Source organism: Tachypleus tridentatus, chromosome 12, assembly GCF_004210375.1.
Source record: "Tachypleus tridentatus isolate NWPU-2018 chromosome 12, ASM421037v1, whole genome shotgun sequence".
In the NCBI taxonomy this organism is placed as follows: domain Eukaryota; kingdom Metazoa; phylum Arthropoda; class Merostomata; order Xiphosura; family Limulidae; genus Tachypleus; species Tachypleus tridentatus.
This window is the reverse complement of record NC_134836.1, coordinates 19,831,650-19,857,365: the sequence shown is the minus strand read 5'-3', so window position 1 is coordinate 19,857,365 and position 25,716 is coordinate 19,831,650. Positions and strand designations below refer to the sequence as shown.

The 25,716-nt window shown below is 35.5% G+C and overlaps 1 protein-coding gene across 1 annotated transcript in view; it reads left to right on the top strand.

The window, feature by feature from the left end:
- The first annotated feature begins 2,288 nt into the window (after positions 1 to 2,288).
- LOC143234963 (fatty acyl-CoA reductase 1-like) overlaps positions 2,289 to 25,716 on the top strand; it is a 36,126-nt gene continuing 12,698 nt past the window's right edge. The window contains exons 1-11 of the mRNA XM_076472657.1: positions 2,289 to 2,456; positions 3,590 to 3,732; positions 3,929 to 4,261; positions 7,437 to 7,597; positions 8,314 to 8,430; positions 9,729 to 9,904; positions 13,435 to 13,507; positions 16,091 to 16,197; positions 18,364 to 18,541; positions 20,290 to 20,334; positions 23,440 to 23,570. Coding sequence (XP_076328772.1) covers positions 7,469 to 7,597; positions 8,314 to 8,430; positions 9,729 to 9,904; positions 13,435 to 13,507; positions 16,091 to 16,197; positions 18,364 to 18,541; positions 20,290 to 20,334; positions 23,440 to 23,570 — 956 coding nt within the window. The 5' untranslated portion in view covers positions 2,289 to 2,456; positions 3,590 to 3,732; positions 3,929 to 4,261; positions 7,437 to 7,468. The remainder of the gene's footprint in view (positions 2,457 to 3,589; positions 3,733 to 3,928; positions 4,262 to 7,436; positions 7,598 to 8,313; positions 8,431 to 9,728; positions 9,905 to 13,434; positions 13,508 to 16,090; positions 16,198 to 18,363; positions 18,542 to 20,289; positions 20,335 to 23,439; positions 23,571 to 25,716) is intronic.

Here is a 25,716-nt window from a genome sequence, read left to right as displayed (position 1 = left end):
AATAAAAAACATTTTTAGCATTTCATAGAGAAAATGTGAACACTATGAAATTAGCCTCAATACTAGCTGATCAAAATTTTAGGACCATACTGAAACAAAGCGTTAATCGGTAAACGCGTAACAAAATTTATCATTTGTGTTCAAGTATTAACGTTGTCAACATCTCCCATTGACATCTTCTGTGTTACATTGGGTATAAACGTGGCAAAGGCTTAAAAGTTGACAGAGTTTGAATGTGGCAGAGTTGTCGAGCTGCAAAAGCAAGGTCTCTCTGAACGTGCTATCGCTGGTGAGATTGGGCGTAGTAAAACTGCTGTTGCAAATTTCTTAAAAGATCCTGAGGAATACGGAACGAGAATTTCAAGTGGTCGGCCCACAAAAATTTCGCCGGCTTTGAGCAGGGGGATTCGACGGGTTGTCCGGCAAGACACCAGCCGATCGTCGAAACAGATTAAGGCCCTTACGAACGCAGAATGCAGCTCAAGAAAGGCTACAGCTTATACAGGGTCGTCAAACAGCAGCTGGCTTATTGGCATGTTGAAGAAAGCATCCTTATTGACTGAAGGCCCTCGCTTGTGTGGAAATGACTGGATATTTCAGCAGGACAAAGGAATTTTTCATGGCGAATAACGTGATTCTTTTGGATCATCCAGCGTGTTCGCCCGAACTGAACTCCATTGAAAATGTTTGGAGTGGATGGCAAGGGAAGTCTATAGAAATGGACGTCAATTCCAAACAGTGCATGATCTTCGTGAAGCCATCTTCATCACTTGGAATAACATTCCAGCCAGCCTTCTGCAAACTCTTATATCGACCATGCCAAAGTAAATGTTTGCAGTAGGAAATCCTACCCTGTTTAGGACTTCTTTTTGGTATGGTCTTAAACTTTTGACCAGCTTGTATTTTGGCTAATTTCATAGTGTTCACGTTTTTCCTATTAAATGCTATAAAAGATTTTTTTCCTTTTTCTTATTTTCATCTTTCGAAGCTCTACTCAAATAAGTGGCTGAGTCTGACAACGCAAAATGCATATTTTTTCTTTATGTTCATTGGCCTTAAGATTTTGGCCAGCAGTGTATTTCAGCTTAAGTACATTATTAAAATTTTTATTTGTTCATAAACTCTTTTAAAACACATTTACTCCTTTCTAATTATCATCCTTTTTTTTTCCTGAAAACCCCTTTTTAAAAGTAGGGTGCCTCTTAAATTCGAAGTAATACGGTATTTGTTTTCTTTACCAATTTCAGTTCTCCGTTGGTACAGCGGTAAGTCTAGGAATATACAAAGCTAAAATCAGGGGTTCGATTCCCCTCGCTGGACTCGACAAATAGCCATATGTGACTTTGTTGTAAGAAAACCCACACACGTATTTCAGTTTCAACAGCTTCGCCTCCTGCCATATTTGTTTACCTGACCTATTTTCTGTTTGAACTGCTGTAATAAGAAAACTATTACCGTACGCTTAGCGTGAGTACAGCTCTGTACTATCCAGACTTTTCAAACCGAAATGGTTACGAAGTTATTTCTAGTCCTTTGATAACTACTCATTAAGGCAACCAGGAGCTAAGTTCAAGGAAAGTCTTTTGTTTTTTTAATTTCGCGCAAAGCTACACGAGGGATATCTGCGCTAGCCTTCTCTAATTTAGCAGTTTAAGAGGGAAGGCAGCTAGTCATCACCATCCACCGTCAACTCTTGGGCTACTCTTTTACCAACGAATAGTGGGATTGATCGTAACATTGTAACGCCCCTACGGCTGAAAGGGCGAGCATGTTTGGTGTGACGCGACCCTCGGATTACGAGTAGAGTGCCTTAACCACCTGGCCATGCCTGGCCTAACAAGGAAAGTAAAAACCCTCACAGGTCTTGTTAAGCCTCGTAGAAATGTCTTAGCCAAGAGTAAACGAAAATTATCGTCTAAACTGAGGGAAAGTTCCAAAACGATCTAAAGAGAAGCTTATCTAGGCAATTAATATGTGACATCTTACGAAAAGTTACAGCATCATATAGAAAACATCATTAACAAACACTAAGTTGAAAATGACAAAAACTAAAAATTTTGTAAATTGTAATATTTTGTGATCCACATGAAAGCTATTTTAAAACTCCGTGTTTCTCCTTAACTCGCTCGATCAGAAATATTACGAAAGTTGCTCTAAATTCACATCAGCCTTAAACACGTACACGTTAATGGTCTTGCTATCCTTGAAGTACAAGTTTCTCAAAAAAGTGCTTTTAATTATTCGCATTACTCACTTACATAAGAGTCTCTGGCTCGTAACGAGGAAATTAAGTGTTTGTGTTGTTGTATCGTATTTGTTATACATTTGAGCTCGATGCTGAATGGTTATTACTTGAGTCTAGCAAGTTACCACCAGAAATTTGTGTTATTTTGTTACTGAAGCGTACACGTAGCAACTTCGAGAAGAGATTTAGTTTCAATTGAGCCAACCACAAAGTAAGACGTTTAAGGGTTAAAAGGCAAAAAAACTTTCGAAAATTCTTTAATCAAGTTGTTTTAAGTAAATTTATGTAACATAATGTTTTTAAACATTGTATGTTATATACAGTATGGTATGTTTCATATAAAAGTGCCCTCACTTCACTATTCACGATATTTTCGGCCATAAACCCATTGATGTTTCACGATTTTAGGCAAGCTTAGTAGTTTTAGGTTAAAATTAATATCGTATATTAAGCTAATGATATTATAAGCATAAAATTGGTTAAAATAGTATTATAAAGTATTTTAGACATTTTAATCATCAAAATTACTAAAATCAGCTTTATAAAAAGGAGTTTGCCATCAGTTACGTTTGGATTGTCCAAAAGGTAGAGAAGTCTTATCCTTAAAAGTCGATTAATTTATTGTACATAATAACCTAAATATGAAGTAAATGGGACAAATATTTCTTACAACTATATAAGAGGGTTCATTGTAATTTTAAGTAATTTATAGACTATTCTTCCAATAGTCCTCTTCATAAGAAATAACTATATAAACAGTAGAATAATTACATAGACTATGCGTTTAAGGGTCATTATCATATGAAATTGTTATACAGACTATAGTCCTAAGGGTCCTCAACAACAGTCATATAAAATTTGCTCATAAGGGCCCCTACAAAATGGAATAATTCTATAGATCATGTTTCATTCTTTCCAGTTTCCCTCACTGATTCAGTGGTAATTTTAACGATAAAATTCGGGTTTTGATCCGTGCAATAGAAGCAGCAAAGATAGTCAAATATGCAGTTTGTGCTTAACAACAAACAGTCATACAACTTACCAATGATCACAATGAGTATCGAACCACAAGTATAACATTAGAAGTCCGTGCACATAACACTGTACCACAAGGAGAAGGGGTTGATTCTTAACAGCCTTATAATATACTTCTGAAACCATTATTCTGATCTCCAATATATATAGTCAGAATTTGTGTTTTTCCTGAGTCATAGGTACAGTCCCCTTTCTCTTACGTTTTATACGTTAACTTATGCTTGTTAGAATATTTTGAAATCGTATTTATGTTCCGGGTTATAAAATGTTTTACTAAATATTCTGTTGCGTTTGTTGTTGTTTTTTAAGCATGAGACGTTTGTTCTGGATGAGAAAAAATGTAAAATATATTCCCCTTCCTTCACGTAAGACTTAAGCCAGGTACATGTCTGCAGGTTGAATAAGTGTATATTAGGACAACGACCCGGTCGTCAGACTCACCGTGAATTCAGGTAATTTTTCAACCAATAAGAGGTGACCTTGAGATAACGTCATGTGTGGCTAGAAACCAACTATTGTAATGTTAGTCTCATATTAAGGAATCAGTTTCTTAGTGCAAGTGTCATTAATCTGAAAAAAATAAAAATAAAAAGTGGTGTTGTGTATAGATTTATATTTTGAAACGAATATTTTGGCGATTTGATATAGCAATTCCGTGAACACAGACCAGCTTAGAATCTGAAATGGCCATTACCCAGACTAACAAGACAAGAAAAATAAACTGGATAAAAACATAGAAAATACTCATTCATTGGATGTTCCTATGAAATAGGCATACTAGGCTTCAAGTGCAAGCTAGACGAACATCACGAAAAGGCTTAACAAGTCATGATTGTTTCTTCACCATTCTCAGGTGCTCAAGACGACAACTTCAGACTTTGAACGGCAAGGTTTCATCAAACAAAAAGTGCAATTTGATCACAGAGTATTGCTAATACTTTTTATAGCTTTACCACATATCTAATATTCACCTGGTGAATGGTAAGTTGTTTCGATACTGGATCACAGCAACGTCCTTGTTGAGCAGATTTTTGTCTATTTAAAATTTAATGCCAGTATTACATAGTTCAGTAGGAGCTTGTTGCAGTCAAAGGCATGTGCAAAAATAACACATTACCTACATATCCAAAAGTAGGTAACTTGTTAGTAGTTCCTTATTTTTATCACCCACACTTGCGCAAATATGTACCGCTAAATAATAGTTTCAAAGCAGTGTATAGCTGGGTCAGTAATTCAGCTTTAATAACAGACTGTAGTTAAGTTAATGTTTTTGGTAGTGTTTGGAAAAATATTATATTTTTCACCAATAATTAACTGGTTTATCATTCTGTGAAACTATATCAACGAATCTAATTAAAACAATGTTGGGAAATTGCTGGCTATCAACAGGTACAACATTCATAAATCTTAGTTCACTTTAAATGCACACTAGGTCAGTAATCCAGTTTTAAAATGAAATATTCCTGCTTCGTTGACTACTTTTAAAAGTGATTTTGTCTGCGTTACTAAATCGAGGAGAACTTAAACCAATAACCTAACTCTTCTCCTTAAAACAGACATCATCTGGGTCGAGCCCCTATTTTGTAGAATAGTTTACACATAGGCCCACAACCTACTTGTCTTTACAATAGACATTGGCAGGGTAAGACACTTTTCCTTTATTACATGTTATAGAAAAGTCAATAACTTATTCTTTCATCTAGTAAGGTCAAAAACCGTCGCTAATATATTTTCGTTTTTAACCGTGAAGACCTTGTAATGTGGCGGTCAAACCCACATTTTGCTGGTAAGAATACTCCTTGAGTTGGCGGTGGGTGTTGCCGGTCGGATGCCTCTACTCTGGTCGGCAGCTAAAAATTAGGTGCAGTAGAAGATAACTTTTTAATGGTTTTATCATTATCAAAGAAATCGATAGGGACGAACATCTATGATTGAGAACAGTTTTTAGATAGACTCACAACCTACCTCTTATATTTACATTAGGAATTGGTTGGGTTAAGCATCTAATATTTATAACAAGTTATAGAGAGTCCTACAACCTACCTCTTGTTCTATAAAACAGACAATGACTAAGTCTTTAGAACGGATTATAGACAGGCCCATAAATTATTTTTTGCCTTCCTTCAGAAGGGAATGTTACTAAGTCAGTAATGAAGCCTTAGATTTAGTTTCAAATAATAATCCGTCACGATTAATAAATATGTAATTACGTCAGTAACGTATAAACCTCAGAAAAAAAAGTTGGTTCAGTAACCTAATTTTCTTCTTTAAAATAGATCATAAACAGAGTAGTGATGCAGGTTTCAGGAAATATTTGAACAGCGAAAATAACCTACTCTTCGCCTTCAGAATAATTATTGACAGTAACAAAATATTTAGCATGAAATAATTAATACCCACTTGTATGGCCCGGCATGGCCTAGCGCGTAAGGCGTGCGACTCGTAATCCGAGGGTCGCGGGTTCGCGCCCGCATCGCGCTAAACATGCTCGCCCTCCCAGCCGTGGGGGCGTTATAATGTGACGGTCAATCCCACTATTCGTTGGTAAAAGAGTAGCCCAAGAGTTGGCGGTGGGTGGTGATGACTAGCTGCCTTCCCTCTAGTCTTACACTGCTAAATTAGGGACGGCTAGCACAGATAGCCCTCGAGTAGCTTTGTGCGAAATTCCAAAACAAAACAAAACAAATAATACCCACTTGTACCTTAATTTGTTTAAATAAATTCAGCTAAATAGAATGTCTACCTCCAATCAAATATGTACGGTTTTTGCTTTTGCAAAGAGGAAGGTGTTAGTGTCATAGTAAAGTGTGTTTTTTTTTCTCGTGCAAATTATCTCTTTACACCAGTTATTGAAGAATATTCAAAACTTGTATTTAATTATTCCACAACCAAGGGAGGTCCCATACTTCGGTATGCTCATTCCTTGTTCCGCATTGTGAAAATAAAACAAGACTGCCACTCTTATAACAATTAAACAGGGAGTTTTAAACGCATAAATTTGATGGATAACTTTATAAATTTTAAGTTTTTTTAGCTTTAAAAGTTATCAGATTTTTAAAGAAAATTCGTTTGTTATTTAAAAGGGTATAGTCATTTGTATTAATTTGCCGTGGTGGCTGCAACATGGATACACCATCGTTTAGCTTTGCGCTTAAAAGCAAACAAACACACTTCTTACAAACTTGCTTAAAATGGGTCGTAATATTGCAGAGGTTAAAACAGTGTCTGTCGAAAGATATATGGGTGGCACACTCTGTTTCATGCTTTCTGTTAGTGTGTTGAACGTGATTATTAGGAATTTGTACCAACGGTTATTAAAAGCCTATCACTAAACTGTCTTATACTGTGATATACGTGCTAGCGAGCCTTATCATTTTTATTGTTACAAATTATAACATAATCATAAATTGTCAAACAAAAATGTATAAGTATATTGAAGTGATATATTTTATTCTAATTTATTTATTAAACCTACGCATGTTAATAATGTTCAAAACTAAAGTTTAGAGATATAAAGTAAAGAAAACAAATGAGAAAACCTTCTTAGTACTTAGGGCGACGTATTTATTCATAGACAACCACATTACAAACAACACGTGCAATATTTGGACTGAAGTAAAAAGTTAGTTCAATACTGCAAACTTATGATGTGAATAGCATACAGTTTATTAATACAAAGCTTTTAATTACCAGTGCTTTATTACTCTATTGTTTTTAACAAAACACCACCGAAAGTTTCTCCGTCCTGTTCAACTCGCGAAGAAAATCCGACGAGCTTGTTTGAACGGTACTTTCCATAATAATTATTATTACTCAAATGGTATGCTTTAACGGATCAACTACCATTACAAAAGCGTAGTTTTCGGCATTTGTTAACATTTTAGAATCAGTTATTTCCCTGTCTGTTCTTCATAACACCATATAATTATCTTTAATCAAAAAAGAATCATCATGTCCCATCAGATTTTTTATTTGACATCTGTAAGGAAGATATGAACATAATGAATTTAAGCTCAAAGAAAGATATTTTGTTTGAAGAGCACAAACCATGTTAACAGTACATTTAGATGATAGTTTATACATTGTTGTTTGATGCTAATAACGGTGTTTCATCAAATATCACAAGGTTTCAAATGGTATTATGCAATTGTTTCAGCTAGAGGGCGCTCTTCGAAAAGAGCTTGAAGTATGTCACAAAGAAGTTCAGTTGAGCCACAATCCCCACCGCAAGGTGGCGGTGAGTGTGATTCCCAGGTTCAAGCATATTACCGGGACCGAGCAATCCTCGTGACAGGAGCTACGGGTTTTGTGGGAAAGGTATGATGTGTGGTATACTACCGAGCCACTGGTCTTGTTATCACCTCAAAGCTGGTGGCTTGTTTAGAAAACACAATTTTGAAATTACGTTTCTAAATGAAACCAGTTATTCCAATTGTTTTTGTTTTGTTTATATAGTACTCTTGATCTAGTAGCAATGGGGAAAAATAACCCCTCAAACTTATTATTATTAATTTTGCATAACGCTCCTAAAGAATATGTAAATTTTGAGTTCGTTTGTTTTACGACACAGTAATTAGTAGTTAATCTTGGCATTTTTGTATTTATTTGACTTATGATGGTATCTGAATATTATAATAACTAACTTAACATCCTGAAATCCACAGTAAAACGTCAGATTAATGTTTATATTATGGTCCTGTAACTTAACACTATAGGGTGTCTTTAACAAGTACTATATGAGGTTTTTAACCCTAGTTTATTATATATTTTTAACAGCTGCAACACGGTTTTGATTATAGCTGCTGTTAAGATTTGACAGTTACTGAACTGTTGTAGGTTTTTTTTAACAGCTGGAGTAACAAGTATCTTCATTTATCTAATGTAAATATAAAAATGTGATTACACGTTCTTAATTTAACGTGTTCTGTTGAAAGTATATAAAGTCTTCATCGTCTAAAAATATTTTAATAAATTAGTAGTTTTAAACTTCTTTTACGAAATAAAGATTTCTTGAATTTTGTATTTTATGTCAGGTTCTAGTAGAAAAACTGCTACATTCATGTTGTAGTTTGAAGACAATCTACCTCTTACTTCGTCCCAAAGACGGCAAGGACGGACGAAATCGTCTAGATGAGCTTCTATTGTCAAAAGTATGTATGTAATGTTTTTAAACTTTTTTTTCTGGGTGTAACTTATAAGCTTGATTTTGAATACTAATTTGTACTTTGGGAGAAAGGCAGTAATACTGTCTAAAAAATCTCTATATCGTCATTTGTACCTAAGAACAAAACACATTCCAGCCTCTTGTACCTAATGGCACAACATACTAGATTCCAGACATCCGCATCTAAGGAACACAAGACAGTAGACTCCAGCCACTAGTGCCTAATAGCACAACATACTATGGTTCATCAACATGTATCTAAAACCACAACAAAATAGACTTCAGCGACTTGTACCTAGTGGCACAACATACTAGACTTCATTAACATGTATCTAAGAATACAACATAGTAGGCTCCAGTCACTTGTACTTAATGGCATAACGTACTAGACTTCATTAACGTGTATCTAAGGAACACAAGACAGTAGACTATTACCACTTGTACCTAATGACACAATATACTAGACTTCATTAAAATGCATTTAATAAAATAACATAGTGGACTCCAGCCAACTGTGCCTAAGAACATAATGTAGTAGACTCCAACCACCTATACCCAAGATCGCAACATACATATCTTCAGCAACGTACCTCATACCATCTGAAACTGATTTTTTTAAGGTTATAATAATAACGAATGAAATTTGAAAGACTGTCAGTAGAATTTTGTGTCTTCTTGCAGAGCAACCTTTCAAGTAATAGCTTTATCATAAGACGTGAATATAAATGGTAATAATTACAGATCGTACAGACTTGTTAGTGCAATCTTTTCTAGCTGGTATTAATTTTAAAAACACACAAAAACAAGAGTGCGACAGAATACTTTATGAAATGGTATTAGTTAATTTCCCGAAAGGGGGCCAAAAGCTCCCTGAAAGGGTCACCTGTTTTAACACCTCGTACCAGTGTGTTGTTTGTCAGTCAGTCACTAGACATTAAACGATGTCACGTAAAAGTCACTTAAGGTCGTAATTTGTATTGTCGTGACGTCAGTAAAACATGCGAATGATAGGAATCACGAGAAACATTATGTACTCTATAGGTTACAACACAGCATGGCATGTAAATTTCAACAGCAAACAATAAAAATATTTGTTAGCTTTAATTTGATTTTATTTACTCTTGAAAAAAAAAACACTTTCGGGAATCCTGGGTAAATTCGTGTAGTAAATATTATTTATACATACGCACCTATGCATATATAACTACTGTTATCACCATTCCAATTCAAATATTACAGTTTTACTCGGGACCCTATTGACTTTTTTTTCTTTTTCACCATTAGGCTTTTAACAGAGTTTTATCAATAAACCGATCAATCATAACGAAAATAGTGCCTATAACTGGTGACGTCACTGAAGATGGACTCGGTATTAGTCTCTCGGACGAAGCTCTGTTGGTGAAAAACGTGTCTGTGGTCTTCCATTGCGCTGCTACAGTGAAGTTTGACGAGCCATTCAAGTAAGTTTTACGGTGTTTCAGATACACAAGTATGTGTGTTATCAAGATTTCGTGCGGTGGTACAGTCAAATATTGAAACAAAAATAAATACATAATTTACTCGGTCGCCTTGTGCTGCTGAAGGGGTTGGAAAATTAACATGATCTAAACCTGTATAAGTGATATCCTGTTTGATCGTTTTGTATGCTGCCTATTTGTGCGCTACTTAACTGGGCTAGAGCTAGCCATAGGTGATCGAATCTCGGTCGTATTTTATCTTGTAGTTTATTCCCATATTTTGTGTCAACGACCGGAATGTCGTTCCAAGCAAAAACAAATATTAAGAAAATATGATTTAAATTTGATACCTTGAGAACTAATTATCTTGTTAAATTTATTAGTCCGTGCCTAGAAGGTAGTCAGTATTGTATGCAATTAGCTATGTGCAGTGTGTTCGTCGCAAGAATCGAACCACGATTTTTAGCATTATAAACCATCAAACTTGCCGCTTAGCTACTTGGAGCATAATCCGTTATTTCGCTGACAGATTCATTTTCGTAGACTAATTCTGCAACAAGGAATATTTAACTAGCGAAAATGGTTTTTCTTGGGGGGGAGAAGTGAAAATACAGAGCTATAGCTTATTCTGAGAACCCGAAACTATATATATTGTATTTTTCAGTTCATTTAAATGCAAGTTTTGTGCAGTGTCCTTTCTGATACAAATACATTTGTGTGTGTGTTTTTCTTGTTGCAAAGCCACATGAGGCTATCTGCTGTGTCTACCGAGGGGAATCGAGCCCATAATTTCAGCGTTATAAATCCGTAGACTTCCCGTTGTACCAGCGAGGGACAAATAAATTTGTATGGACTTTCAACAAAACTCCATTTGCTTCACAGTTACGAATATTAGCTGTTCCTAAGTTTTTCAAGTACAAATTTTCAGCTTATAGCTTCATCCCTTGACCATTTTGAGATCTAATTATTGCCACGACAGTTAAGAACTCTTTACTTGTTCTTCGTCTTCTCTTTAATTGTCCTGAGAAATGCTTAATACAAATGAAATATTTAACACAAATTTAGAAAGGGGATATTTTAAATATTAAGCGCTATTGGGCTGTTCTCTTTTACCTTGATTTTGATTATAATGCGTGATTATATTTAATTCTAAAAAAAAATGATAAAACTCTTTCTAAAAATTAGTAAATACTTCTACAATTGGTCACCACTTTCTTGGCGCAGACTTATGGTTAGAGTGCTCAAGGATTCTGGTTCGCGTCCTATTGTCGCTCAGTGCTTTGCGACTGTTAGTCTGTTAACTTATAACACACTTTTTTAACTTCGCCAAAATGTCTAAAATAAACTAATACACAAACTCACCAACATGAAGATATACTTAATAGATGGAAAGTAATCGAGTGTTAGTTTTACCCTAAAGTTGTGAAATTAAAAGAAATATATTATTATTATTATTTTAGCGCTTATTTAAAACTAGTCCGAGAAAGAGAAAAACATTAAGGTTTAGTCGGATCGACCTGATAACCTATAACTTAACTTTAGTGTTACCAGGCAGGCGTTACTTTAGTGTTACTACCCATGTAATAAACTAACAATGGTTAGGTTTATTCATCGAAACTGTATTTTAAATATCTCCTTAAAAGGTCATCAGAACTCTACAACACTATACAGTGTTTTACAACAATATCTATGTAATGACTAAGTCACAAGTTCTGATAACATCTGTAAATATCATAACAAAAAGATGGGATTTCTTGTTCTTCTTGCTTCTGATTCTTGTCATACCTACAACATATATGGTTGATAATTCAGGAACCAAAACAATGGTGTCAACCAATTTCACTGAGGTGACATAGTTTCAAACATATATGGTTGATAATTCAGGAACCAAAACAATGGTGTCAACCAATTTCACTGAGGTGACATAGTTTCAAACGTAATATCTGATCTTATAAGTATTATTAATAAAAAGTAGTAATTAAAAAAAATAAAATCATAATTCTAATATCAACAATGTTATCATTCCCCTTGAAATTTGCTTCCTTACTAACATTTGCTGATCTTTAAAAAAAGGTGAAACAGGAATTAGCAGCCAAGAATAGATAAACAATTGATACTGTATTTAGAACTTGTTTATAAATACAACCTTTCTATGTCTATTAAAATACTGAATTGCAACGAAAAAGTAAAAAAAAAACAAAAACATTTTCAATAAAGAAAGTAAATGTAAGGATGGTTTACGTAAATCCTTCAAAAATAATATAAACGTAAAGGTGTGGATGGCATTTGAATCATCCCCAAATAACAGCACAGCCACGCAGATAAATATAGCATATATTAAACTCAATTGTGATTGAATAGTTATACATATACATATATATATATATATATATATTGCTATGTTAGTTCTTACTTATATTATTATGAAAAGATTATACAAATGCTATCCTTACTATCTTCTTTACATTGCTTCTGAAGGATTCATATTAGCCATTCGTACATTTACTCCCGTCTTTGAATTTTTTTTCTTTATTTGTTCAATAACTTTGGTTCAGAAAATGATCCCTTAATCCTAAACTAGTTATAAACACATGTTCTTAGATCTAAAAATAATTGAGAAAATGAACCTCAACAGATTGGACTTTAGATCTTTATATGTGAATAATGATTTAATGTTAGAGAGAGCAAGAGAGAAAAAGACTGAATATTTTTATCCTAACTAATATTTTTAGCTCACTCGTGTTAGACTTCTTAAATCCTTAAACTTGTTTTGTTTGTTTGTTTTGGAATTACTCAACTCGTAATCCGAGGATCACGGGTTCGAATCACTGTCACACCAAACATGCTCGCCCTCTCAGCCGTGGGGGAGTTATAATGTTACCGTCAATCCCACTGTTAGTTGGTAAAAGAGTTGCCCAAGAATTGGCGGTCGGTGGTGATTACTAGCTGCCTTCCCTCTAGTCTTACACTGCTAAATTAGGGACGGCTAGCGCAGATAGCCCTCGAGTAGTTTTGCGCGAAATTCAAAACAAACCAAACTTAAAGAGTTTATATATTTGATAATGCTCAAATTAACACTGTTTAGGTAATGAAGAATCGGGGCCAATTCTAGCCAGGGGGGTTTGGCCTTCCCCGAACTTGTCGTTGGCCCTAAAACTAATGCTGTCCAGTAATCTAATTTTAAATTTTGGCTCCTTTTTATGTTCCATTTGCCCCTCCCCCTAGATTCCAGAACTGGGAAAAATTATGCTTGTAATTTTTCGAATGAATGGCAAACAGTCGTCTACCCGTTAACGTGAGGAAGTTCATTCGAATAGCTATAATAATAAAACATAAAATACAATCTGTCGATATCAATGTAGTACACAGGTTTCATTTATTTACTTTTCTCCAGAATTTATAATAATATTAACGTGTCAAACTAAAGCTTTTATAACAAACAGTCCCTTGGTAACATTGCCGCCGGTGTAGTTGCCTCTGCAGGTGGGTATTATAAAGTGTGCTCAAGTTCATTTTAGTGCTTTATATTACAGACAGTCTGTCGACATTAATCTGGTCGGAACAAGAAGAATTTTGCAACTTTGTCGCAAGATGGAGCACTTGTCGGTAAGTTTGCATATTTTGTAAAACGTTGCTGTCTGACTCTCTGTTAATTTCCATCTCTCTCCCTCTGTATTAGCTTCATAAAAGAAATGTACATGAGTTTCAAAACAATAATAAAATAAACATTGCAAAAATATCATTGTATGCGAAATAATAGAAACTTCAGGGTCAGGGTAAAATTCGAATGTTATTGTATGATTGAACAAGGAAATTATATCTATATATTATCACTTTTTAACTAAATTTCATAAGAAACTTGGAAAGTGTTGTATGATATCAGATAATAGAAGCCATATGGGACACGGTAAATGTTGACTGTTCACGTATAATTGAGCAAAGAAACTACGTCTATATCCACTGTCACAGTCAAATTAAAATAGTCTCAAATTATTTATAAATGGTTGTATGCAAGATTACAGAAACCATATAGGTCACGATAAATAAACTATATATTTTTTGTCACTTTCGAATGATATATATATATTCAGAAACTTAGGAATTACTGTGACATTTCTTTCAGTAACAGAAAGCCTTTTCTGTAATATCCCGTAGTCTTTAGGTATTCTGAAACAACAAAAAGCTAGAAAAGCGGGAAAATGCATTCGTGAGTATTCGAGAACCTTTTTCCTTCAGTACCTTGTAAAAAGAAATATACAGTTGAAACTGCATAGACGACAAAAATATCGAAATTAAATAAAAGGTTGAACAAGTCTTTTATACATACTGTTGTTTAAAGAAGAATGAGGAAGAGCGCTATCTCGAAACGTCATCCAAAATTATATAACAAAAACTTCGCGGTTATTCAACTTACTTTTTAACTTCAATGTCTTAAGACAACTTAGGCTTAACGAATTTTTAAATGAAAAGGTACAGTAGGTATTTAAACAGTTGCTTTAATGACTTATAACAACAAAAAAGTTAGAGGGTTTGAAAACAGCAAATAGAAATATTGCAACCTTCATGTTAGTTTACCACAGCTCTATATTTTAATTCATATTGATATAACAGGTGTGGTGTACAAGATGCATGTGTATATCAAGACAAGAACAAATTAAACGATTTCTTACTGCCTTTGAAATATTATGTTGAGCTCAAAACTTCGTACTTTGAATAGTAAGCTAATCGCTGTTTTTTTTGTGGCGTGAGTGAAATGCACTTATATAAATTGCATTAGCTTCAAAATTTTAAAAGGATGGCTGGTGATATCGAAACGTCGAGCGTTCGAAACAGTATTACATTACTGCAAGATTCACGTGGACCGAATAAACGACATGAATAAATGCTTATTTGGGTCCTTATTCTGCTACTTAAACTTTGATAACTAATTCTCTTACTGTTTCTTGCCAATATATTTGATAATACTGTGGGGATTTAGTATCTAAGTTTAGTTAACCTATGACCACTAATGCTCTGCTATTATGCTATTAAAAATCTTTCTCACTTTGCCAAATGCCCTGTTATATGTTTTTATCAAGTGTTCTGCTGGTATATTAACAATCAGTGATGTCGAGAAAACCCACTTGTAAAGAAAAATATATATAGAAAAACGGCTCGTTTGGGTAGAGAAATTTTTTTACGTAGAGGAGCGAACAACGTTTCGACCTTCTTCGTTTTCTTTGTGAACTTGACGATGACCGAAGAAGTTCGAAACGTTGTTCGCTCCTCTACGTAAAAAAATTTCTCAACCCAAACAAGCCGTTTTTACATATATATTTTTAAACGACCTATTGCTTTTTACAAAATGCCTAGTCGGTAAGCTAACACTGACCCGCTGGAATTCACTAAGTGGCATGTGAGGTCCGACATAGCCAGGTTGTTAGGGCGCTCAACTCATTAGCCGAGGGTCGCTGGTTCGAATCCCCATCACACCAAACTTGTTCGCCGTTTCAGGCATGGCGGCGTTATAACATGACTGTCAATCCCACTATTTGTTAGTAAAGGAGTAGCTCAAGAGTTGGCGGTGTGTGTTGATGATTAGTTACCTTCCCTTTAGTCTTATATTGCTAAATTAGGGACGACTAACGCAGATAGCCCTTGTGTAGCTTTGCGCGAATTTCAGAAAACAAAAAAACAAGTGCTACGTAAGTTAACTAACAACGATTTGTTTGTTTTAACTAAATTCTCTGCTAGTAGGCTAGCAATGATACGTTGTTTTCGAGAAACATCAACGTTTAAAAATACGTCACGAACCTTAGGATTGACCTAAAAATACGAACAGTATATCTGTTTATCAGAAAAGCATGATTACTGGAATTTATAAAGCACGGTGTGTTTCTGACAGAAATCAGTTTCAAAGATTAAAGCCTGAAAGAAATAAGCATGTGAAACAAAATCGCTTTACTATCAAAAACGCTGTGTATACATTAACTCCACGGTACTACATAAAACCTATGTTTTTTAAACTTTCCATTACATTTAAAAAAAATCAATAATTGTTCAGTTTTAATGAACAATAGGCATGAAAAATACTGTTATCTGTTGGCAGTAATCGAACTTGAATTGCGTTATTTTTCACGGTTATTTTTATTTTCTGTTTATTCACTTGTTGCCTAAATTCAGTTATTGTTTATTTTGTTTTCAATCTAGGCCTTAATCCACGTTTCTACAGCATATAGCAACTGTAACCGCCAAGAAATTGACGAAGTTGTGTATAAAGAAAAGGTTTCTCCAACCAATATCATACATGCTACACAGTAAGTGAATCATTCTACTCTACAAACAGCTACTATTTTCTTACAGTTAGTTTATTTATATACAGCTATTATCAAAACGTTTCATAGGGTAAAGCTGTGCGTGAAACAATGAAACTACCAGGAAATCATATAAATACAGTGCTGGCCAAAATCTTAAGGCCAATGAACACAAAGAAAAAATATGCATTTTTTTTGCGTTGTTAGACTCAATTACTTCTTTGAGTAGAGCTTCGAAAGATGAAAATAAGAAAAGGGGGAAAAAAATCTTTTATAGTTTTTAATAGGAAAAATGTGAACACTATGAAATTAGCCTAAATACTAGCTGGTCAAAAGTTTAAGACCAAAAAGAAGTCCTAAACAGGGTAGGAAATGCCCAACAAGAGGTCTCAGTAGTGAGTTGCACGGCCGTCATTGCGAATAACTGCAAACATTCACTTTGGCATGGTCGATATAAGCGTTTGAAGAAGGCTGGCTGGAATGTTATTCCAAGTGGTGAAGATGGCTTCACGAAAATCATGCACTGTTTGGAATCGACGTCCATTTCTATAGACTTCCCTTGCAATCCACCCCCAAACATTTTTAATAGGGTTCAGTTCGGGCGAACACGCTAGGTGGTCCAAAAGAATCACGTTATTCGCCATTAAAAAGTCCTTTGTCCTGCGGACATTGTAGATTGCAGCGTTGTTCTGCTAAAAGATCCAGTCATTTCCCCACAAGCGAGGGCCTTCAGTCAATAAGGATGCTTTCTCCAACATGCCAATGTAGCCGGCTGCTGTTTGACGCCCCTGGAAAAGGAGAAAGCACCCAAGATCATGATGGAACCTCCTACACTGTGCCGTGTAGAAAATGTCTCCGGTGGAATATAATATCCTCATCGTGCCAGTAACATTGGAAACCATCTGAACCATCCAGGTTAATTTTTTTCTCATTAGAGAACGAAATCTTCTTCCACTTTTCTGCGTCCTATGTTTGGTGCTTCTCAGCAAAGTTTAACCGAGGTGTTTCGTGGTGTGGCCTTTGAAGACGTTTACGGTTTTTAACGCCTTTCTCTCGTAGATGCCGTCTTATTGTTCTTGAGCTGCATTCTGCGTCCGTAAGGGCCTTAATCTGGTTCGACGATTGGCTGGTGTCTTGCTGGACAACCCGTCGAATCCTCCTGCTCAACGCCAGCAAAATTTTCTTGGGCCGACCACTTGAAATTCTCGTTCCGTATCCCTCAGGGTCTTTTAAGAAATTTGCAACAGCAGTTTTATTTCGCCCAATCTCACCAGCGATGGCACGTTGAGAGAATCCTTGCTTTTGCAGCTCGACAATTCTGCCACGTTCAAACTCTGCGTGATTTTACCCAATGTAACACAGGAGATGTCAGTGGGAGATTTTGACAACGCTAATGCTTGAACACAAATGATAAATTTTGTTACGCGTTTACCGATTAACGCTTCTTTTCAGTATGGTCTAAAACTTTTGACCAGCTGATATTTTGGCTAATTTCATAGTGTTCACATTTTCCATATTAAATGCTAAAAAAAGTTTTTTTTTATTTTCCCTTTTCTTATTTTCATCTTTCGAATCCCTACTCAAATAAGTTGTTGAGTCTAACAACACAAAATGCATATTTTTTCTTTATGTTCATTTACCTTAAGATTTTGTCCAGCAGTGTATATAAAGTAAATAACCTTGTAAGAAATCCTTTGATATTTTTATTTTATTTTTATGTGCACATACCACCTTCACTTTTTTAAACAAAAGAAAAACAACTAATTTGTAACAAACAACATCTGATTTAGTCCTCATAGCACAGCGTCCGTCAAAATTAGTCATAGTGATATTTGAATATAGAAGTACCATAATATAAAGTAACAGGAATTAGATTTGTATATTCTAAATGCTACTGTCTGTATATTTAAAGTAAGCGTTTAAGCTATTAAGCGAATATTTGTTGATGTAAGAACTATGTATTATATACACAGACAGCAGGATTTAATATATAGTTCCCACTAACATCAACAAATATTCGCTTAATAGCTTAAATGCTTACTTAAACGTTCAATTTAAAAAGGTCTTAACAGCTTAAATGTTTATCTAAAATAAGTCTTAATAGCTTAAATATTAAATTTAATAAGTCATAACAACTTAATATTAAATTTAAGCACTACCTTATTTCAGGTGGATGTCGGACAGCTTACTTGACGCTATTACTCCTCACTTAATTAAAGGAAGACCATGCAACTATCATTACACTAAGGCTTTAGCTGAAAACTTGCTATTAACTGAAGGAGTAGGCCTACCAATAGCCATAATACGTCCTTCGATCATCACAGCATCATGGAAAGAACCCTTTCCAGTGTGTAGAAGTTTGTTTGTTTTATCTTATCATTAGTAAAGGTCTATTTCATATTTAGTGAGAACGTTATTAACGCTTTCATTTACTACCCACTTCATCTATTTACCTATCGATAATAGAGGCTAATATTCCAAAGGGTAATCAAAGTTAAAAGATTGCACTGTCTACACGTGTTCCGAGAAAACGTGTTGAAGTTTATTTGTTAGAATTGCTTGAAAACATCAGTGATATCCTTCTATATTTCTTACGTAGTATAAGTACTTTTCAGTGGAAGAAATTATGCTTAAGGAATTGGTTGATCTATTGTATATCTTTATATATTTAGTGTTATTTTTCATTCTTCAAGGATGACATCACGGTATTATATACTCTTCAAAAAAAGAAACGCAAAAGGCAAAATTTGAGACAAATTGTTAACAAGTTTATTCCGGGTAGTTCTGTATGACATGTGTGAAACTTTGCACATTCACTGCTGAACATCCAAAGTCTGCAAAGGTGAAGTCCACGCTCACTAGGTGAAGTTTAACGTCACTCAACGTCAATAACGAGTATACCCCCCGTGAGCATCAATAACTGCTTGGCAACTCCTGCCCATGGAAGCGATGAGATGACGAATCACATCCTGTGGAATGGCTGTCCACTCAGCCTGCAAAGCTGCTGCAAGCTGAGGTAGAGTCTGCGGTTGAGGTTGTCGCCGTCGCAGACGTCGGTCCAACTCGTCCCAAAGATGTTCGATGGGGTTTAAATCTGGTGATCTGGAGGGCCAGGGAAGAACGTTGATGCTGTGGTGTCTCAAGAAGACAAAGGTGAGTCGGGCTATGTGAGGACGGGCGTTGTCATGTTGAAAAACGTCGTTGACGTTCACTATGATGGGTTGCACATGGGGCCTAAGAATCTCGTCGACGGTTGCGTACGGTCTGATCGGAAATCCTACGCAGCCCTGGTATGGTTGAGGCAGTAGACATCACAGTGGTGGTCCTATCCCGAAGGTGACATAACCGGATGTAGCGATCTTGTGCGGGCGTGGTCACACGAGGTCTGCCAGATCGTGGACGGTCACGAGTTGATCCAAGTTGTTGGTGACGATTCCATAGCCTTGTGATGGTGCTTGGGTGGACATTCACAGCTCTGGCAACATCTGATCGAGATTCGCCTGCTTCCAAGCGACCAATGGCGTTGTTGCGTTGTGCTTCAGTCAGTCTTGGCGTAACTGTATTGCGTGTCGGTGGCTTAACACTGAGCTATGGAAACCGAGAACCCGTCACTTTTATAGGGAGTTTGCACATGTTGCACCTGCAGAACATGCAGATCTCTCAAACAAATTTATTGGACACGCATGCGTTTTGGCGAAAAATCCGATGTTTTCCTCCGTTTTCAAAGTGCATAACTTTTATTGCCATTTTGGTCTGACAATCAGTGCCTTAACACGTGTAACATTACATACTCTGAGCTTGTAACGTTACTACATATATTCCTCTTTAAAATAACAAAAATATCTCTTTTGCGTTTCTTTTTTTGAAGAGTATATATATGTGTGTGTGTAAAAACTTTCTTACTGTTACTAAGTGTTGAATATCACAGTCCTAACAGATTTATATGTAGTTATTTATATTATTTAGATATTTTATTTTTATCCATAAAATGGCGTGATCTTTGCGGTGGCACACACTTTTCACCTGTGTGATTGTGTTGTTTACTGTCTTAAGATAACAAGACCTGTGTTTTTATAATAATATCTCTATTTTTAGGGTTGGGTGGACAATCTGAATGGAACGTCAGGATTTATTGTTGCGGTAAGTGCTAAACAAAAAAGGATAAGTCAGGTTAAGGTATATATTGTTAACTCACTCATAAAGTAAAATTAAGGTACACTGGCCGATCACCCATGGCGCCAGTTCATTAGATCCGCGCGTAACGTATTCTTAACGTCATATCTTCATCCTGAGAATGAAGAAAAATAAAGTATACCGTGACGGAAAACGGAAGCGAACCGGGAAAGTTGTGACATCTGTTGCAAACTTACATGCACACAGGATAAAAATTTCGCAAAGTTTGTGGTTGCACATCAGGTAATTAAAATGTTTTTTCCAGTATCAAATAAGCAAGAGCTCCATTATAGTATGATATTTTAACATATGATAAACTAGATTCAGATACGCATTGTTAACATACGATAAGTTAGGTTAAGATATATATTATTAACACAAGATAAGTTATATTAAGTTATATATATATCTACATACACTGCTGGCCAAAATCTTAAAGCCAATGAACATGAAGAAAAAATATGCATTTTGCGTTGTTAGACTCAACCACTTATTCGAGTAGAGCTTCGAAAGATGAAAATAAGAAACCAAACATAGGACGTAGGAAAGTGTAAAAAGGTTTTGTTCTCTAATGAGAAAAAATTTAACCTGGATGGTCCAGATGGTTTCCAACGTTACTGGCACGATGAGGATATTTTCTACACGGCACATTGTAGGAGGTTCCATCATGATCTTGAGTGCTTTCTCCTTCCATGAAACAATGGAGCTTCAGGTTATACAGGGGCGTCAAACAGCAGCTGACTACATTGGCATGTTGAAGAGCATCCTCATTGACTGAAGTCCCTTGCTTGTGTAGAATAACGTGATTCTTTTTAACCACCTAGCGTGTTCGCCCGAACTGAACCCTATTGAAAATGTTTGGGGTGGATTGCAAGGGAAGTCTATAGAAATGGACGTCGATTCCAAACAGTGCATGATTTTCGTGAAGCCATCTTCACCACTTGAAATAACATTCCAGTCAGTCTTCTGCAAATGCTTATATCGACCATGCCAAAGTGAATGTTTGCAGTTATTCGCAATGACGGCCGTGCAACTCACTACTGAGACCTCTTGTTGGGCATTTCCTACCCTGTTTAGGACTTCTTTTTGGTCTTAAACTTTTGACCAGCTAGTATTTAGGCTAATTTCATAGTGTTCACATTTTCCCTGTTAAATGCTATAAAAGTTTTTTTTTCCCCTTTTCTTATTTTTATCTTTCGAAGCTCTACTCAAATAAGTGGTTAAGTCTAACAACGCAAAATGCATATTTTTTCTTTGTGTTCATTGGCCTTAAGATTTTGGTCAGCAGTGTATATATATGGTGTTTACATAAATATATATGTAAAAACGGCTGGTTTTGGTTGAGAAAATATTTTTATCAGGTTGATAAAGAAAGAAAGATGTAACTGACCGATAGCTGACCACATGTTTGAAGGGGGTTGTGTAACTGATTGTAGGAATGTAGAGGGCGTGCTTAGATGTTTGATTATATTTATTAATATAGGTATAAAAGTGTTCCTTTGTATTAGTTTATTTTGGGCTTGAGTTGTTGTATAAGTAAGGCTTCTTTAATTTTGCGTTTGTTTACGTTTGTTTCTTTATTTAGTATTTGGGTGTTTTCTATGGTTTTGTTGTGTTTATTTGATTTGCAGTGTTTGAAAACGTGTGAAGGTGACTTTTTGTGCTCTTTGAATCTGGTTTCCATTTTTCTACTCGTTTCTCCAATATAGAAGTCGTGGCAATTATCACATTGTATTTTATAAATAATGTTGGTGTGGTGTTTGTCAGTGTAGTTTTTGAATAGATTTGGTATTAACTGGATTGTCATATTTACTAGTTTTTACCAGGCTTTAACGGTTGAAACTTCTGTAAAGAGGGATATAACATCGAAACTGGCCATAAAGGCTTTATGTTTAAGTTACATTAAGGTATATATTGTTAACGCAAGATAAATTAGGTTAAGGTATGCATTATTAACACACGACAAGTTAGCTTAAGGTATATATTGTAAATACCTTCTGATATATGTTTAAAATCAAAATAAGAGGTTTTGTTGTATTTCTTAAAAGAAGCTCTGTAAACCTGCTGTTTCATCTTTAGAAATTTCCATTTCAAGTTATAAGCGAGCCCAGAAAAACTAACTTTTGAAAATGCTAATCGTAAATTTTAAGTATATTGTTACTCTGTGCTTGAATCTTTGACGCATCTATCCTTTAGTCCATTCATTTAAATGTCACTTTCTAAAACAGTATTCGTTTGAAACTCGAGAGTGTTATTTCTAAATCTTAACTCTATATCCTGCATTTAAGATCTGAATTCGTTATTTCTAATTTATGAATCAATACTTTGTCTTCACTCTTCCTTTCTGAATCTAGCTCCTATTTAATACTCCTTTTGAAAGCTTTGTTATAGTTGTCAATTTCTTTATCATATCAAACACATGCACTTTAACTAAGTGCTTCTAGGCTTTTCTCGAATCAATAAATGCACCGAAGTATAGATATGTGATAACACTAGCCACATTTTATTTACATATACTGAAATAATGGAATGCGAAACGATAAAGAAGGTTTTATACCTACATCTATACTAAGCGAGGTACAGATGGTAGAAATTAAAATTATCAGTATATTCCAAGCAGGTAAAGAAAAAATAAACTAAGCTATCTTTTGTTTCGGTATTAATATGTTTACAGTAAACGTCCACTTACTTATAAACTAAGAACACTAGAGGACTAGGTTATTATTATGTTGTTGTTTTTTATAAGTAATAACAAACCGATCCATTAAACTTTTTTCTCAATTTGCTGTTTTGAACAATGTAAGTTATGTAATACCTCATCATATTATAGTTTATTTAGGAGAGAAAAGTTAAAATATACTCCTTATTAATTGACCCTAATTTACATATGCCCAACCTTCGTATTGAACTTTGAAGTTTAGAGTTATAAGCTCCTAAAGTTGCCGCTGAGCCACCGTGATTGTGATTACTGGGCAGCAAACCAGAAAATTAGGCTTCTGATCATTACTTAAACAGTCACTAATCTGTGAATATTTTTTTAAAACTTTATTTCATTGAGACATACATTTGCAGACTGGCAAAGGAATCCTGCGGACAATGGTGGTACATCGTAATATAAGTGCTGACGTCATTCCGGTGGACATAGTGGTCAACTTAATGATACCTGCAGCATGGCAACTAGGAGTGCAAAGGCTAGTAACAAACTGATAAGAATCATAACAAAATATTTACCCAGATTTATAATATTTTTTTTTCGATTTTATGTTGTTTGTTGACGATTTATCGTCTGTCACTCATTCTGAGAAATTTATCTAGCTATTTAAGGTTTTGATAGATTAAATACGTCTTAACTAATACGTTTCTTTGTTGTTTTTTGATATGCATGAGGTAATATCTAACTTTAGGAAAAAATATTGTGAACATTAGTAATACACATGCAAGCATATGATGTCATGTAAAACAGGGCCTGGCATGGCCTAGCGCGTTGAGGCGTGCGCTTCGTAATCTGAGGGTCGCGGGTTCGCGCCCGAATCGCGTCAAACATGCTCGCCCTCCCAGCAGTGGGGGCGTTATAATGTGACGGTCAATCCCACTTTTCGTTGGTAAAGAGTAGCCCAAGAGTTGGCGGTGGGTGGTGATGACTAGTTGCCTTCCCTCTAGTCTTACACTGCTAAATTAGGGACGGCTAGCACAGATAGCCCTCGAGTAGCTTTGTGCGAAATTCCAAAACAAACAAACCAAAACAAGTCATTTAAAAGTAGCGTTTCATCCACCTAATTCATCCCTATTCCTATAGATTTGCATTAAGCCTTGTTCGCATCACTATTTATGATAGTTATTCTCAGGCAACTGCATTAACTGAGAAGTACGTTAGTTAAAAACCACATTAACATGGGACTGTTAGAAAGTAGCTAAAGAGGATGAATAATATGAAATGTTATATTTTATTTCACAAACAAAACACACCTAAAAACATGCACAGCATTCTGACATAAGCATATGGCCTTGCAGTGACATATAATTTACTTTTTAATCGTTAACCTATTTGAACTCGAACGCACATTTCTGTAAAAGTCAGCATCATATTTAACGTTGTTTGTTTTTTTTCAGCAAAAATTCGTTGATCCATTTCAGGCCGTGGTTATGTGCCTGAGACTCACATGGGGTTACTGCATTTCTACGCATATTGCTTCTCAAGTAGGGATTTTCTGGTGAGATCAGATCAGTACAACCTATCGGATTTTCAAATTATTTATGTACCAAGTTCTTTACTTTTGAATCAATGATTCTGTTAGTTGATGAGTTTGTGCTTAATGACATATGAGTTGGTTTGATATTACCAGGTAGATTGGCGCTCGACTGATAATGTGAGGTTTGTGTGTTCGAATCCTAGTCACAACAAACATGTTCGCTCTTTCAGCTGTGGGGACGTTATAAAGTTACGGTTAATCCTACTATTTATTGGTAAGAGAGTAGCCCAAGAATTGGCAGTGGATTATGATGATTAGCTGCCTTCCGTCTATTTTTACATAACTAAATTATGGACTAATAGCGCAAATAGCCATCGTGTGGATTTGGGCGAAAATTCAAAACAAACACATGGGTTCTACAACAAATTTAAAAAATATACCATAAATGTTGCACTTACTCCTACTTGTTGTTTTTAGGATTTCTTACGTATTTCATAAAGAAAATAAGTTTAATAATTCCATTAAATTATTTACACCAGTTATTTAAATTTAGAATTGTAACTTGCCAAGAAACATACATTACTCAATATGATGAACTATGTAGACACCACCTATATTGAACAGTATGTAAACAAATCGGTGTTTTGAGAATTGGCCTGGCATGGCCAAGCGCGTAAGGCGTGCGACTCGTAATCCGAGGGTCGCGGGTTCGCGCCCGCGTCGCGCTAAACATGCTCGCCCTCCCAGCCGTGGGGGGTGTATAGTGTGACGGTCAATCCCACTATTCGTTGGTAAAAGAGTAGCCCAAGAGTTGGCGGTGGGTGGTGATGACTAGCTGCCTTCCCTCTAGTCTTACACTGCTAAATTAGGGACGGCTAGCACAGATAGCCCTCGAGTAGCTTTGTGCGAAATTCCAAAACAAACAAACAAGCAAGCCCCCTACGGTGGCTCAGCTGTACGTCTGAGAGTTTATAGCGCTAAATATCTGGATTCAGTACCATGATTGGTATAGTAAAGATAACCGATTATAAAGCTTTATGCTTAACAACAAACAAACAAAAGTTACGTTCAGTAAAATCCTGTTTTTATCCTTTTTGTTGTTATTCACTACTTCACAGTGTAAACATTGGAAGAAACTATCGTAATAGATATATGGAAA